This window comes from Gobio gobio, assembly GCF_949357685.1.
Source record: "Gobio gobio genome assembly, chromosome: 9".
Classification (NCBI taxonomy): domain Eukaryota; kingdom Metazoa; phylum Chordata; class Actinopteri; order Cypriniformes; family Gobionidae; genus Gobio; species Gobio gobio.
Genome location: NC_137115.1, coordinates 15,712,487 through 15,730,328, shown reverse-complemented (window position 1 = coordinate 15,730,328; position 17,842 = coordinate 15,712,487). Strand labels below are relative to the sequence as shown.

At 37.2% G+C, this 17,842-nt stretch overlaps 1 protein-coding gene across 3 annotated transcripts in view; it reads left to right on the top strand.

Annotated features, from left to right (window-relative positions):
• Positions 1–2,382: 2,382 nt before the first annotated feature.
• myo5aa (myosin VAa) overlaps positions 2,383–17,842 on the top strand; it is a 133,816-nt gene continuing 118,356 nt past the window's right edge. For 2 of the 3 annotated variants that reach the window (XM_079826075.1, XM_079826073.1), the window contains exon 1: positions 2,383–2,629. In XM_079826075.1, the coding sequence (XP_079682201.1) occupies positions 2,603–2,629 (27 nt within the window). In that variant the 5' untranslated portion in view covers positions 2,383–2,602. Of the gene's footprint in view, positions 2,630–14,677; positions 14,757–17,842 lie in introns of those variants that run through there. The other variant, XM_079826074.1, reaches the window with a different exon arrangement.

The following is a 17,842-nucleotide window of genomic DNA, read 5'->3' as shown; positions in this document are numbered from 1 at the left end:
GAAGAGCAGCAATATAGCGCGTCTGGTTACCGCTTTACACAAAGCAGAGCTGCTAAATAGGCTGCTATACATAGAAGAAAAGAAGAAAAGAAAATGCCACCAATACTTTTCCGAAGACAGCTCTCTTCAGAGACACATTCATTCATATAAACCCCAATTTAATATTTATATTTTTCTCCATAGGTTACACCAACACTGAGCCTTGTACAGTATTTTCTCTGCTGGTGTGTCTGTTCTCCTCTTTGCGTCCGTCTTCAGCGTGTGCCTGTGTTAATGTCCCATTTACAGACTTTGTAATATTTCCACACAAACAACATTTTAGTAAATGATTGCAAAGCAGTTTGTTTGCATGTCCAGAATAGAGATCGGCCAAAATAAAACTAAAACCTGTTTGGATTCATGGCCGATACAGTGCATCTCTATTTTTTAGAGATTGTTCAAATCATTGCTTGGATCCGATTGGACACATTTGTGGGCCATATTCGGCCCGCAGGCAGCATGTTAGACATACCATTTGCACATCTATGAACATGATTTCGTCCCTGCAGACGACAACTCCCATGATTCCACGCTCATTCACAGCGCCATCAAGCTACGCCTTTGTTATTGTTTTGAATAAGTGAGTTCTAATGGCAAAAATGAAATACTGTGCCTTTAAAGCTGGAGTCACATGGACTATTTTAACAATGTTTTTACTACAATTCTGGACCTTGAAAGTGTTAATTAAATAGCTGTCTATGGAGAGGTCAGAGAGCTCTCGGATTTCATCAAAAATATCTTAATTTGTGTTCCGAAGATGAACGAAGGTGTTACGGCTTTGGAACGTCATGAGGCCTAATAGTAGGCCTATAGACCTTTCTCACAACTTCCGTATTTGTGACCGATAATCTTCTTCCTCACCGCAGGGCAACAGGTAAAAAAAAGGTGCAAGCAACGAGTAAGAGTTATTGTAGCTTACCGGGCTGTTCTTGTTATTCCCTTGTAAGCAGTCATATTTGTCGTTTGTTGCCCTGTTGATGTTAAAGTTGGACGGAAATGGATTCAGGCTATCCGGCAGGATAAAGGACCAACTTTCCTCCTCGTGTCCCACATCCCTTTCAGCGCAAAGCGGCATATGACGCACCTCTGGGGAAATATAAAACAAATATTTGTTAAACTATTTAACTTATATTATTTATATTACCATTATTTACTGATATCTATTTAAATGGTTTACAGGCTGTAGTATTGTTTCACTGACGGAAATACTAAAATAAACACGCATGCTTAAATGGATGTTGCCTCGTGTATATATTTTTTTTTCAAAATGTATATTTGATTGATCAAATTAAGCAAAATTCACTTTTGCAAAATGCCTCCATACATATTGTGAATATATTTTGTTTTAAAATGTATAACCGTGTTGTTAATCAACATTTTTTTAAATAATATTTTGTTTCATATTTTGTTCATATTCAGCACAATGCCTCCTCTAAAAAAAAAATATTTTTATAGATTGTCTTTTAAAATAAAAATATATCTATAATTTTATTTAAAAAAAGTATGTAGAATATAGAATATATAGAATATAGAAATATAGAATTGTGCACACTGCGTGATGTTCAAACTATTTGAACTGTATTCAAATCTCGGACAAACAAGATATCAAGGAAGACTTGTCATGTAATGCGGATTCTTTAGCTACGTAATCTGAGACTTATGTTAATAGGCCTAATTGTTCATTTCCAAATGTAATATTTGGCAAACCCTTTAACGAAGTTGTGTAAACTCTCTGATCTATTTTCTCTTACCCTGGTATATTTTTCTGATGTGTTGACGCCATAGACAGTAAAAGATGGTTGACGCTTGCTTGAGAGGAACTCTGGTTCCGCTACGATTACGTATATTTCCGGTTTTTGCAAGAAAGGTCTATTAATAACAGAAATGTCATTTTTGTGTGAACTAACCCTTTCATTTACCTTAATCAAGTTAGGATGCGTTCATTCAATTAGGGATTAGGGTTAGGATGCGCTTTTTAAATAGCTATGGTTCGGCTGACGAAATGTCTTTCCGAAAAACCAAAACAAAACAAACTTTCAGTTGACAAACTCCATACTTTTTTTTCAAAGTAACGAAAATTACGTGATAGCTATGGTAAAGACTGCTTACAAAAGGCCCTAAATATATATCATTTATTTTTGCAAATGTAATTTTATATTTTTATACAATTATATAATCTGCATGTAAAATGAATAATCATGTTCATTATGTGTCCTCATTAAAAAGTAAATAAAGAAAACAAAACAAAGCAGAATTATAGAAAACGGATGACAGTTTGTGATGGTCCCGTGTTGTCCACCAGAGCGCACTCTTGCGTCATTAGTCCTCTCGGTCATGGCAACCGCGTTTTCATTGACTCATTCCCTGCATAGATCGCTCCCAGAACGAACCGAGACACGCCAAAACACGGGCAGATTCATGAGGAATGAGCCGAAGCCTCTGGGTACATGACATTCTTCTAAAGGCTTTTCACTGAGTGAGATCTAGAGGAGAGATTTGAATGTTCGCAGCTGATCGGATGTTCAGTTGACTGTGATTGCAGGAACATTGTGCGACCATCATCATGGCTGCGTCTGAATTATATACAAAGGTAAACTCACACACTCCGCATCTGATCGCGTTGACACGCTGATGTCAAAAAGACTGTATATGCAATGCAAATGTGTTAACGCGATGCCAATGTCTGCATTCGTCTGAAAGTGGTGTCATTGTTGATGCTCATCGCTCATGGGTGGTTGTTGGATGCTTAGGGCATATGTTGTCATTATTGTCCTCTGATCATTTGAATGAAGTAATTCATCATGCATGACTTGTGTCCGATGAACAACCCATTGTATATGGTTTATACGAGGATGTCAAATATTGCAGTCATTTATTGTGTTTTTAGAGCTTTTCCTTTGTCTGCAGACACGATTTGTCCTTTAAATGAACAACCTTAATTATTTGGGCAGCATTAAACAAAGCATTTGATATGAATACAATTCAATTTACATGTCATTTACTGCATTCCAGGCCATTTTATTTAGAAAGATGCATGCAAAGATGTTATGAGCTGTATTAGGAGGACTGATAGACTAACACCTTCGGCATCCTTGGAGATTCGTAGTATTGGGCAGGCAAGCTGAGGTTTTCAAAGGCCTTTTATGTATTGATATGGGTCACAGTTGTAGTTGATGGCTGACCGCAGAGAGCCAGTGGGATGCAGGCGGTGCTGATGTGAGCGTCATTGCCTGCATGGGATGATGCAACCATTTCTGGTGCTGATGCTGATGCATCTCTAACACAACAGCCTGTCCCTAATATAACAGCTGCATCCATCCACGCGTCTTCCATTGTAGTTGTTTTTATCCCCTGCTGCGGCCTGTAGGCCGGTCTGCACTTATCAAGGCGTGTCTCCTTGAGAGAAAAAAGCCATTGGAATATTGTTTGCGTAACAGTCGAAACATGACATCATCACGTATGTGGTCATAATGATGTCTCAGATGACGAATGGCTTTTTTCTTACTGAAAAGAGAGGGAGAGAAGGGGGGAGGCGACCCATCCCCCATAATGCAGCTGTCTTATTGTAAATGCACCCCTTTTGAAAGCTGCTAGAGCACCGCACATTTATTTAAATTCAAGCCTTGTATATGTACAACAAGGGTTTCTAGCTTGACGAGGGTTATTTTTAATAGATTTTAAAATGGGTAGCATGATTGTGTTTAGTGGTCTACTGATATACAGGATTGCTTGTTTTATCATCTCCTTTAATAATTAAATCCTACATTTATGTTTTAGGTTTTATTTATTTAAGACATTGGCCACCCTGCTCCAGATATTCATATAAATCTATTGAAAAAAACAAATTTGGGCAACCACTTCGTTTGTTTTTTGTCATAAACTCACTACTAAATTTCACTATAAAGTGTTCGACATTTGAATTGACTACAGCCTATTAAAGTACTGGATGAAAAAAAGAGAATTGGGTCATATACTCCCCCTCATGTCGTTCTAAAACTATTATTACTTTTTTTTTTTCTGCGAAAGACAAAAGAAGATCATAATTTGAAGAATGTTTCAGCTGTTTTTGTCCATATAATGAAAGTCAATGGGGTCCAACTCTTTCAAGCATCAAAAAGGACAACGCATAAAATGAATCTTCTGAAGTGCTGCGATCAGTTTGTATGATGAACAGCTCGAAAAACGTAAGCCTTTATTAACCTCAAACTACAACTAACATCAAACCGCATTGGTTCTCACACATCACATGCCCAAACATCATGACATTGGAATATATCAGTCGAGTTGTATGGATTCATTACACACTACTAGGGATGCACCGAAATGAAAATTCTTGGCCGAAGCCGAATAATAATAAAACACTTCGCCAAAGCCGAATACGGAACACAGTTTTTCTGGGTTTTTTTTCCATTTTTTTCGCCAATTTTTTCACCATTGCATAAATTAAATAGTAAACATTCGCTTTTTACTATTTTGTCTGGCTTTTTAAAAAAAAAGAAAAATTAATTACAAAACTACAATTTAAAAATATTAATTTTTTTAGCATTCCAGCAGACATTATCCGCTTATGTCGTGACGCAAGGAACGCCGTTTCTGGGTCCAAGCCTGGGTCCATGAGCGCTATTTTTAAGCGCTTTGAGTGAGTGCCTAGAAAAGCGCTATATAAATGTAATTAATTATTATTATTATTATTATTTATTCATATTAAACATCAACCATTTTAAAAATGTAAACATTTGAAATACTTACACAACAGTCTCTGTGCTCACAGCGTCGCAGACATTAATATTTTAACGATTTATAAAAGATGAATCACTGTCTGGCCATCTGGAATTTTGGTATGGAGATAAAGGTTATGATTATAATTTTTATTGTAGTATTACACCACATTGTGTATGTATATTAGCACCGTTTGTTGTTTTTCTTGTGGTATGAGAGAGTTTGGACCCGGAAGTGCTGTCGTGTGACGTCAGACTTAACAACCGAATACAAACAAAGCACAATATAACTTAAAAAAAGAAAAAGAGAAAAGAAAGTAAAATAACATTATTTTTATTTGGCCATCTTCTGAAATCACTGAGGGTGCTCTATTATTAAAGTGCAGATGTAGGCTAAGCCAGGGGTTTTCAAACTGGGGTCCTCCAGAAGGTTCTAAGGGGTCCCCAGAAAATTTCAGAGAATAAAAAGACTAAGCAAAATTGGTTAAAGTCTACCGAACATCCAGTTTAATTTCTAAAAAATGTTCTCGTATACGTTTGCTTTGTATCTTTCTAGTGAGTTTCTTACTATAGTCCTCTTTATCTCGCTCACTGGGTTGTAAGGCAGTATTCTTAACGCAGTACATAAGCTGCTTACATACATTTATTGTGAAAGTTGCTTATACAAATCATTTTTAATTGAAATGTTCTTTTTCAGGTTTATACATCCAACATTAATTCAATTTCGAAACAATATGTTTTATTTATAATGTCACACTTACCATTTATCTAACAATTTAAATGTTTTTTCATACATAAAATATAGATGGATTCTAGGAGGGGGGTCCTTCATAAAAGGTTCATCATATTTGGGGGTCCTTGGCATAATAAAGTTTGAAAACCCCTGGGCAACAGCAGTGAGTGTACAGTGAGATATTTAAAGGGATAGTTCACCCAAAAATAACAATTCTGTCATCAGTTACTTACCTTCAAGGAGGTTTGGAACAACTTGAGGGTGAGTAAATGATGACAGAATTTTCATTTTTGGGTGATCTATCCCTTTAACATTATTTAGAATTTCTAAAATATTTTACAACAAATATTTTTCTATTCATCTATTAGTCTGCCTTTACATTGCTTTAATGCGTTACTATTTCACTATGTCACTTCTGAAACTTTGCAGCGTGCAATTTGCCATTAATCCTTTTTGCAACATGAAAAACAATAGTTTTATTCAATGGATTAGATAGACTGTAGACTCGAAAGCGAACCAAGACCGCTCTATTTACGATCACTAAACGCTGTCGCTATGTCAGTTCATTGCGATCTCACAAAGACAAAGTACAAAGTTCAATGAAGCTGCTAACAATGCACAATAAATGTCTTACTTACATCGATTCGTGTCACCGCTGCAGAAACACGTTGTAAATTTTGACGTTCTACAGACACAAATATGCACTGGAGCATTTGCCTACACTTTAATGCTTCCACACTTCCGACATGTTTGCTGCATTTAGAAGCGTGTGCGCCTCTCTCTCACATGCGCTGCTTGCTATATTTGATCGCGTCATCAAAAACTTCGGTTAAATTTATTCAGTCTTTTCACTTATTCACTTATTAAATTTGGTTGCCGAACATTCGGTGCATTCCTACACACTGCCTTTATGTTCTTTTTGGAGTTTAAATGTTTCTTGACTTTGATTATATGGACAAAAACAGGTCAGCTGAAACATTCTTCAAACTATCTTCTTAAATGTTCTGCAGAAGAAAGAAAGCCACGGTATGAGTTTGGAACAACATGAGGATGAGTCAGTAAATTGACATAATTTTCATTTTTAGATGCACTTTTCCTTTAATGCAGTGTAATCTTGTGGTGTCTCTGTTATGACAATCAGTAGACAATCAAAGCATTGTTATAATGATCTTAACCACAATGATGTCATGTCTGAATGTTTTATTTGGCCGTCTGCAGTCTGCATGAGATTTTCCTATCCTCTCTCAAAGGTCAACAAATCCAGGAAGTCATATACACAATTTCCTCGGGTTTGTAGGCAACACTGAGAACACAGAGGTATTTGTGTGTGCTCATGTTCTCTGGATAAACCTCGCATTGATGCAGGGAATGGCTGGTTCTATTTTGCTAGTATTATGGAATTCTGCCTCTGGCTGCTGCTTGTGAATCTTATGAAAGATCTAACTTTTTTGCAATATCACCAGATCCTTATGACAGAGAGTGAAATTGCACTCTCCCATGAACCCAAAACTGTATACTAACAGACCGCCTGGATCTTTGTGTAAAAATTTGTGTTAAAAAAAAAAAATTCTTTGTGTTATTTCCGTGAGAGTCAATGAGGTAGATTTATGATGTTGTCAATTTATGATGGACTCTCGCACAGTTGCAGGTTTGTTGTCAGATCCAATATAGATTGTACACATTGGGCACTGAAATGTGCCGTTAATAAGATCAGATTGAACTGATCAAGGATCTGCAGAGCGGCAGGTGCTACACAAAGCCAGGAACAGTGCAAGGTTTGACAGACTTGCAAACATTTAACTTAATTTTTATTTAAAATGAAATTGAAGAATGAACTGACATAATTTCGATGATTCTAGCTGGTAAACACCTTCTAGCATTGGCCTGTAGGGATTACATAATAGGTGGGTGTGGCAAGGCCGTAACCATGTCTTAGACATTGGTGGGACCAAAGTTGGGGGGGGGGGGGTATATTGGTCTTAAAGGAATTAAATTATTAAAGGATTAAAAGGGATTTAAGGATATAAAGAAAAAAAAAGAAGAACGGTAAAAGTTCCAGTTCTATTGTAGTTATGAAGTAGCCTAAACTATCTGCAAATAATATATATATTTTTAAATATGCACACATTCAGTCACTTCTCTTATTTTCATCTGCTAATATGTTATCATTTACATAAATAATGTCACATTTTCGATTCAAAACGTGAAATTTCATAAACAAATGTAAAGTAGTTTGCATTGCTTTATATTACTATTGGTCGCTGACTGTTTTTATCGTAAAACAGTTGTCAAATATTAAACTTTTAGCTACTTATATTTTTCAATGCACTCTTTCAATGCTATAGCTAAAGTGTCGCGTTAGAATTCGCACTAACAGTAAGTCCCGCCTTCTTTGATTTGATTGTCCATCTCACTCATTCTGACAGTGACAAGCGCTGTTAGACCATTAGACCGACATTTTTAGGCAGACCAACCTAAAAATGTAACAGTTTACTGCAATTTGACCATTTGTAATTATTCGGGGGGAAATCGGTTAATTTCTTTTGTTCAGTCCATCAACGTCAGTAAAAATACGAACACACTAGGGATGCACCGATCATGATTTTACATGGCCGATTCCGATAACGATTTCCGAATTATTATTTTTTTACACAATAAAAGAATGAAAGTATGCATGAACAATGTGTTTATTTGGTATTTAACAGGCCAAATTGGCTTTTGGCCAATGAAAACAAGTCCGCAATCTGAAATTAAATTGGGTTGAATTTATGTCAAATTAAAGAGAGGTAAGCTCGCGCAACTTCAGCGAGCGCAGGCAAGCGGCTCTTATTTGTGTGCCAGTACACCAACGGCTGTTCGCTTCTTGGTATCTGTCCCTAAGGTAGCTCTGCATTTCCAGTGCTGTAGGGCTGCCCATGTCCTGAATCACTTCAGAATGTTCTTCCAATATCGCATCGTGCACGCCAACAGCTTGCTCTATGTGGTAGTTTTTTCTGCTGGCGCCTCCGTCCTGCACTCTTCATTTCCTTCAGCGTATCTCGTCTCTTCCCTCAGTTCTCCAGTTTCCGTTTGTAACACTCAAGTGACATGTTCGCGAATGATTGCAATAGAGACATAGCGACACACGTTATAATCTGAAGGCCACGCCCACCGGGGGGGGAAACAATCAAACCGTCTCCATTGACTTTGTATTGCGTGAAGCGGCCTCCTTGTCATTTTTGACTTATAACAAAAAACAGAACAGCGTATAAAAGCTGATATGTGACAAGGTGTACAGCAAACAAGCTAAACAACCCAGAACGAAAAAACCCAGAATTTTTAATAAGCTGTTGACTCAAAAAACGAACGTTTAAGGACAAAAAAGTGGATACAGGCAATTGAGACAGAGTGCGACATGCTATATATTACATTGAGAACTATGCCCCCACTGGAGGGGAACGTAAGCAGCGACAGGAAATATAATATATAAAACTGACATTTGGATATTTGACTTAACAGTGACAACATGTTTACTGCACACATGGGCATACTGAGGCGTACTGAGTGTCAGGATCTCAAAATTCACCCATCTTCCTGCTGAAGCTTGCCTGTCTTCACTTTTGTCTCCTTAAACGCTCGTTTTTTTGGGTCGACAGCTTATATAAACTTATTTCTGTGTTTTTTAGCTTGTTTGCTGTACATCTTGTTACATATCAGCTTTTAGACATTGTTCTGTTTTTTGTTTTAAGTCCGAGATGACAAGGAGGCCGTTTCACGCAATGCAAAGTCAATGGAGAGCGTCTGGTTCCGATTTTTGGCCGGTCAACCGGTGCATCCCTAGAACACACCGGAGAGCTGCTTTATAGTAGAAGCTGAAATAAATCTAATCGAAAGAGACACTGACACTGTTTTTCATGTTTAAAACTGTAAAGCTGCTGCTTTAAAGCAATATATTGTATAAAGTGCTATATAAATAAACGTGACGTGACTTGACTGGAGTGCTCATACAACCCCAAATCAGAAAAAGTTGGTACTGTATGGAAAACGCAAATAAATAAAAAAAGAAGTGATTTCTAAATTTACTTTGACTTGTATTTCATTGCAGACAATGTGAACACAAAATATTTCATGTTTTGTCTGGTCAACTTCATGTCATTTGTAAATATGCATCCTTTCCTGTCATTCAGACCTGCAACACATTTAAAAAAAAGTTGGGACAGTAAAGCATTTACCACTTTGTGATGTTGCCATTCCTTTTCACAACACTTAAAAGACGTTTAGGGACTGAAGACACCAAGTTATGAAGTGTTTCAGGTGTAATTCTGTCCCATTCTTCCTGCAAACAAGTCTTAAGGTGGGCAACAGTATGGGGTGTTCGTTGTCGCATTTTGCACTTCAAAATGCGCCACACATTCTCTATTGGAGACAGGTCGGGACTGCAGGCAGGCCAGTCAAGTACCCGTACCCTCTTCCTCCGCAGCCAGGACTTTGTAATGTGTGCAGAATGTGGTTTTGCATTGTCTTGTTGAAATATGCATGGACGTCCCTGGAAAAGATGTCTTCTTGAAGGCAGCATATTATGCTCTAAAATCTCTATGTACTTTTCAGCATTAATGGTGCCTTCACAGAAGTGCAAGTTACCTTTGCCAAGGGCACTGACACAACCCCATACCATGACAGACCCTGGCTTTTGGACTTGTTGCTGGTAACAGTCTGGATGATCCTTTTCTTCTTTGGTCCGGAGCACACGGCGTCCATTCCTCCCAAAAAATACCTGAAATACTGATTCATCTGACCACAGTACACGTTTCCACTGTGTGATGGTCCATCCCAGAAACCTCCGAGCCCAGAGAAGTCGACGGCACTTCTGGACACTGTTAACATAGGGCTTCCTTTTGGCACAGTACAGTTTTAACTGGCATTTGTGGATGTAACTACGTATTGTGGTACTTGACAAAGGTTTGCCAAAGTAGTCCTGAGCCCATGTGGTGATATCGCTTATACAGGGTTTTTCCTGGGTCAAAAATGGTCTTCGGTGGTGGCTGACAGACATGGTCATCCATACACACACGCACGCACGCACAGTAAAAAAGTACCCTACCCACGTGATCTGCAAGTGCAATACTGACAATACATTTTAAATAAGTTCAAAGAAAGTTTGTAACTTTTGCTTATCTTATTTTGATCCCACATGAAAAAATACTGTAGTATTTTATAGTAAAATTACTCTAGTAAATACTATAGTGTTTTTGAACCATACTATAGTAAATATACTACAGTAAATTAACAAAGTGTAGTAAATACTATAATATACTATAGTATTTTTTCATGTGGGATACCTTGATGTTTGTTTTTGTTCCTCATTTTTACACTATTTACTGATAATTGTTTTGGTATATAATCATATCAATATTAAAAAGTAGTAATAAAAAAATGAACAAATAGCCTAATTTTCTGCCATATACAATTTCATAAAATGATCAGCTAGCTAACAACAACTTTGTTCTGGGTTCACCTCACTCCAGTCTAAACTAAGTGATTTATAGGCTATTTATTTTACTACACATTATGAACATAAATAAGCTAAAAGGCTGTGAATAATTAAAACTAACTCTTACACCCACTCTTGCTAAATTGGGTAAGCACACTTGTTCTCTTCAGATGTTCTGAGTAAACGATTCAACTGATTCGTTAGTTCAGTGTTGGACGGATCAGTTGTTCTAACCAGTCGTTGAAATGATTCGGTTCAAAGGAGTCATTAGGTGGCGAATCGGACATTAGCAGACGCGTTGTGTGTGAATCCCGTCTGTTAGAACATCGCGAAAGATTTGTCAACACACAGAAAACACTTCATAACCGGATAGGATTTGTTTCCCGTTTATTGAAAGTATGCTTTATGTCAGCTGGTCAGAGAATCAGTCAATGTTTTTTGAGCGCATTTCACACCCAGCGGTAATTAAAGGAAAACATCGTCTGATAGCGCCACGTGCAACATGGATTCGGTCTTCCGACCTTTTGATTTTGATTAACGTAATATGTGAAATATTAGAAAGCTAAGAATGCTTATTTTGAAGACAGAGAGAGAGAGAGCGGGGGAGGAGTTCTCTGATCATTCTCTCTGTCACTCAGTTACAAGCGCAGCATCTATTCTACATCATTCATAAATCACAATAACTCATCAAATAAAGCTTTGGCAGGACAAAAAATTGTTTTGGCGGCCGCCAAAAAATTTTAAATGTAGGAAAAACCCTGTTATAGATGAATGACGATTCTTGATGCAGTGCCGCCTGAGGGATCGGAGATCACGGTTGTTCAGCTTAGGCTTGTGCCCTTGTCCTTTACGCACTGAAATTCCTCCAGATTCCTTGAATCTTTTAATTATGTTATGCACTGTTGAATGTGAAATATCCAAATCTCTTCCTATCTTTCTTTGAGGAACATTGTTTTTAAACATTTCAATAATTTTCTCACGTATTTGTTGGCAAACTGGCGATCCTCGGCCCATCTTTGCTCCTAAAGGATTAGACATTTCTTGGATGCTGCTTTTGTACCAAATCATATTTACAATCACCTGTTGACATCACCTGTTTCAAATCACATCATTATTTAACCATTTTACCTCATTACTAGCCCTAAATTGCTCCTGTCCCAACTTTTTTTGAAATGTGTTGCAGGTCTGAATGACAGGAAAGGATGCATATTTACAAATGACATGAAGTTGACCAGACAAAACATGAAATATTTTGTGTTCATATTGTCTGCAATGAAATACAAGTCAAAGTAAATTTAGATATTAATTCTTTTTTTTTTTTTTTTTTTGCGTTTTCCATACTGTCCCAACTTTTTCTGATTTGGGGTTGTACAAACATATCCACATCGCTATGATCAGATACTTTCTTAACTGCTGTTTTCTCACCAATGTCATTTGTGTGTTTATTTTGTTATTGAAAGGAAAGTATGCAGCACATTTTTACATATTCATCTAAACGTTGCTCTCAGAAGCATGGGGATGTTCGCTAACATTATACTGCTGGTCACGTTTTTGAACTTCTTTTTACATTTACATTTATGCATTTGGCAGACGCTTTTATCCAAAGCGACTTACAGTCAGTCCCTCCAGAAAAACGCGATTATGCGATCGCGTGATTTAACGCATAATCAGCCAAAGTCCGCATATTCATGCGGGGGCCGCATTTTTTCAAATACGCCGCACTTTCGCCGCATAAATTGCCTATTTCCGCGTGCAAAATATGCGGGGCTATCATGATTTCATAATCCCAGCATTTTCGTTGCAAAAAAAGTCATATATATTAGCAGAAAGTTGAAAAATTTTCGTTTACTTCACACAAGAGCCGCCATTTCCGCCTATTGCCATGGGAACGTTTTGAAGTGACGTGATTACCCGACGCGAACGTCATCGAAAAGCTTCAAACCCCGTGGAGAAACCATAGATACCGGTGAAACCATGATGAAGCACAAACTCCCATTGGCCAACAAAAATAACAGCAAAAGAGCAAAGCAGTTTCCCTGTGTGCTGACTGATTTCAAAACACAGCATCATGAAGCTTTGAAGCGTTATGAATCAATGAGTCGATTCAGCGGTTTGAAGCGTTATGAATCAATGAGTTGATTCAGCGGTTTGAAGCGTTATGAATCAATGAGTCAATTCAGCGGGTTGGATCGCCAAAGTCACGTATTTCAGCAGTTTGACACGCGATCCGAATCATGAATCGACTCGATGATTCATAGCATCATGATGCTGTGTTTTGAAATCAGTCATCACTATATAAGTCGTTATTTAGTTTTTTTTGCACACAATAACTATTATCGTTGCTTCATAAAGTTATTGTAGAACCACTGTAGTGAGATGGACTTTGTAACGACGTCTTTTGGAGGCTACCTTTTATGGGTCTTGAGAGTGTACATTGTGCCAATGGATGCCTTTCTGAGCCATCGGAATTCAACTAAAATATCTTAATTTGTGTCCAACAACATAAAGGGAAGTCATTAATGACAGAATTTTCATTTTTAGGTGAACTAACCCTTTAAGAGATTGCACTTTGTGCATTGGAAGCACTCAAATGTCTGTTTTGTATAGCGACATCTGTAAAACAGGAAGTAATTTATAAATTTTTTTCAGAAGTTGTAGCATATTCCTTTTGTAAAGCTACAGAACTTGATTGACTAAATGTTTTGTAAATTTGAGCCATTATTAAGGTCTTCAATAAAACAAGATGAGAACTTAAATATTCCAGCACTTTCTGTGATGTAGTGTTTTTTTTTTTCTTTCTCATCAAACCGCAGTTTTTGCAAGTTCCCGCAATTTTATTGCATAAAATTGCATAAATATCCCGCATTTTTCATCGCATTTTTTAAGAAAACGTGCCGCATAATCAAGGATTTTTGCCCGCAACAATCACAAAAAAAAGCCGCATTTTTCTGGAAGGACTGTACAGTGCCCTTATTACAGGGACAATCCCCCTGGAGAAACATGGAGTAAAGTGCCTTGCTCAAGGACACACTGGTGGTGACCGCTGGGATTGAACCAGCAACCGTCTGTGTATCAGTTCCATGGTTTAACCCACTGGACCACCATCTCACCATTAAGCGAAGATGAAAACAAAATTTGCCATGAGTATATCTGGGCCTTGAAAGTTTCTCAAAACCAACATGGATGCTTATCTTTTTATTATCTTGGACATTCTATGTTGTAATTATGTTATCTTCCCTTTGTGTGATAAACAGATAACCACTGATTGCTACCATGTGCATTGCGTTACTAGGAGGTAAATAAGCTCTGTATAGGGGTAAATAGAATGAGCGTTAAACAAGGTCCCTGTAATACTGAAGCAGATGCTCACTACATCTGCATGTGGCATGTTCTCATACAAGTTTTAAGCTTATCTCTCTTGGTGATTCTATCCAGTGACCGTCCCTCCTGCAAGCAACAGTTGCGTGCTTTGCAGAATGATGCATTTTTAAAAAAAAGCTTGTGTTCTTGCTCATGTGACACTAGAGGGTTTGGCTGTTCTGAGAACAGCTGAGGATACAGACAAACAATTCTCTCTGCTGACTAGAGCATCATCTACTTGGAAGACCGTCTCCCAGAGTCCCTTAATATATATCCGCCTGGGACCAGGGATCCAATCAGATGCATTGAGCGATCCATAACCTGTTTCCCAGCTCTGGCAGAAATGGGGCAGACGTCATTCTATTAGTCTTCAGTATGAAATAGAGCAGTTTATGCTTTAAACATGAACCAGGATTTGGATTTTATGTTTGTTAAAGTAAGTACTGGAATTAAAATCCTTTTGCTTGCTTTGAACGCATGTCATTTCACGATTCACGGTGTTACTTCCTTCTTAGTTGGTGATCAGGGTTTTTGGAGAAACGATCTGAATTGGTTAGAAAATCCCTGGTGGTTACACCAATTCTGTATCGAAACTGATTTAAATAAAGCTAATTCTTTCATTGCACCTGCTTTTGGTGTACGTGTTCATTATAGATGTAAATTTCTAATGGCTTCACTGTTCTCTTCTCATGGTTTGGGTTCAGTTCAGCATACTCTGTATGTTGCTATTGAGGATGTACAAATTAGATTAATTAATTAGATACTACTACTACTACTACTACAACTAATAATATGTAAAAATGCATTAATTTTAACATTGTTGTTGTCTAATAATTTTGCTTTCTATCTAGTAATATGCACCACACACACGCACACACACACACATTGTGTCAACATTACTTATACAGGTACAGAAAAAGAGAAATGTATCCAATACAAGCTCCAAAACTGACCCTTTTTTGGGGGTGATTGGGTTTTTCATAGGAACCATTTTCTGTAGTGGTCATGCAGTATATCCATAAACAAAAATCAGCGTGAACTGATAAGGATTGAATCATGCAACAATTATGCGTATAAGGAAGACGCTTTGCTCAGTGGCCTAATGGAAATGGGCCATGATCTCATATCATGGGATTTTATTGTCCGTGTGTACATCGCATCTCCATTTAATTTGATTGAATTTAATCTTGCGTCATTACGTTTGGATGAGATCCTGTCTTGGCTGTGGTTATTCATCAGTATGGGTGTTAACGCTGTTCTGTGCCCCAGAGAATCCTGGATAACCTGGCTTTGGAATGCTTGGAGTAACTGTAAACAAGTGCAATGTAGTTATTTTTATCCAACAAACAGATTTTGAGGGATTTCAGGCGTTTTTGGCAAGCATATGTAAGAGCTGGTCAATAGAGCGGTGGGTGAAGGGTTTGCTGGTGAAGGGAGACTCTGGGAAACAGCAGGCAGCAGATTTTCACATGAGCGTCTGTCATGTGATGGTCTGTTCTGCTCTCTATTTTTCCTTGTTTTCTCCTTTAAACTGTGAGGTCAAAGCCTAGTGCATCATGTAACATTTAAAGGGATAGCTCACCCAAAACGAAGATGTTTAGCAGAATGTCTAAACTGCTCTTTTCCGCACAATGAAAGCGAAAGGACTGGGGCTGTCAAGATTCAAAAAGGACACAAACACACCATAAAAGTATCTTAAATGTAGTCCATAGTATTTAGAAGTATGTAAGGAACAGATTTCATTTATGCTTGTATGCTCAAGAAGTATGATAAGCAATATGTGTGGGCAAATTCAATTTAGTTACCATTGTATAACTTAATATAACTTTACATATATTGTAATAATATCACATATATTCACAGGATAAACACACTCTTATGATACTTTTTCAGCTTGGACATTTTTCAAAACACCCTTTCTGAGGTGTCACATGGGTGAACTTTTCCCCTTATACAAATTTATCTCTCAGTTTGCAGTCAGCTGAGATGTGAATGTCATACAGATGAAGTTCATTTAATTGATTCTGTAATCTTCAAGCTCTCACACAGACAGCCATGTGGTTTGTCTAGAAAGAGCGGTGGATTATAGTGTGTCTCTGTTTTATGAATTTATGAGTAGCTAGAGGGCTGTACCAGAGACCAGTGTAAATGGGGGTTTGGACATTCAACATCATCAAGATTTACAGAGGATTTGAGTCACTTTGATTGAATCTGACGATATGAAATTGCAATTGTGAGCAATGCGTTTGATAAAAATGGATCTCTGTTTATCTTTGAGAGGATGAGTGGAGTGAGGGAAGTGTAAGTGTACAGAGGAAAAGAAGTTGCGACTTCTGAGAGTGAAAGCTGAGGGTTAATTCTATAATCTCTGTTGGGCTCTTAACCGATTTACAAATGCTTTGTAAAGTACCCTCCCCCTTCCCCCATCTCTCTCTTGCTCTCTCTTTAACATACACACTTAATCACATTCCTCTCATATTGCTCATATGGTTTTGTATTTTAATTGAGATCAATGCCATTATTTATTTTTAAGTCATTGGCACAGGTTTGAAGAATTGTAGTTTATCTTAGTGAACTGGAATTTCAAATTTCGATACATTATCTTGAAAAATATTGATATTTGATACCATTTTTGATACCATGGGATACAAAACACCATATAGATATTTTTTATATTATCTCATCGTTTTTTGTCCATCCATTGAAATTCTAGGCAATCAATATTTTCAAACTTCAAAAAGACACACCGTAACAGTAATCCATATGAATCAAGCAAATCCTAATTTTCTGAAGAGATATGATCGCTTTATATGATGAACAGATTTTTAATTTAGGCTTATATTTACATATAAACATTCATCAATTACCATTGCAATTATATCACCTAAATGTTTGCTCGTTCAATGCATTTGGGTTTTTACAATGGGGTATTGAGTGTCAGTGTATATATAAATCTTACAATTCTGAGAAAAAAAGTGAATTGCGGGATATATTTTGACTTTTCTCGCAATGGCAAGTTTATATCCAACAATTCTGACTTTTTTCTAGCAAATGTGACTATTTTCAGAATTGAGAGTTTATATCTTACAATTCTGACTTTCATAACTCTTTATAACTCTAATTTTTTGTTATTATTTGTTTATGTATTTTTTATGGATCACCTCATAAACTTCAATATTTTGCTATTCTGATATAAAAAGGCATTCCCTGGCGGAAACAAGCTTCAATGGATATCGATACTGCGGAAAATTAATATTGGAACAATTTCAGTATTTCAGTATGAATTTCTTTTTGACAACACCAATTTATCTATTGTGAGGCAACTTGGGTTGGGTGATATATCAGTAAAATCAGTATTCAATGATATGATAACAGTGAGCGGTTAACCACTGCACCCAGATCATCAAGCCAGTGAATCACTGCAATTCTTGAGCAAATGGTTTGGATAATTTTTTGAACCAATCAGCAGATTTATTGGAGAATCAAAAGAATGATTGGTTCCCCAATTGGACATTACTACTT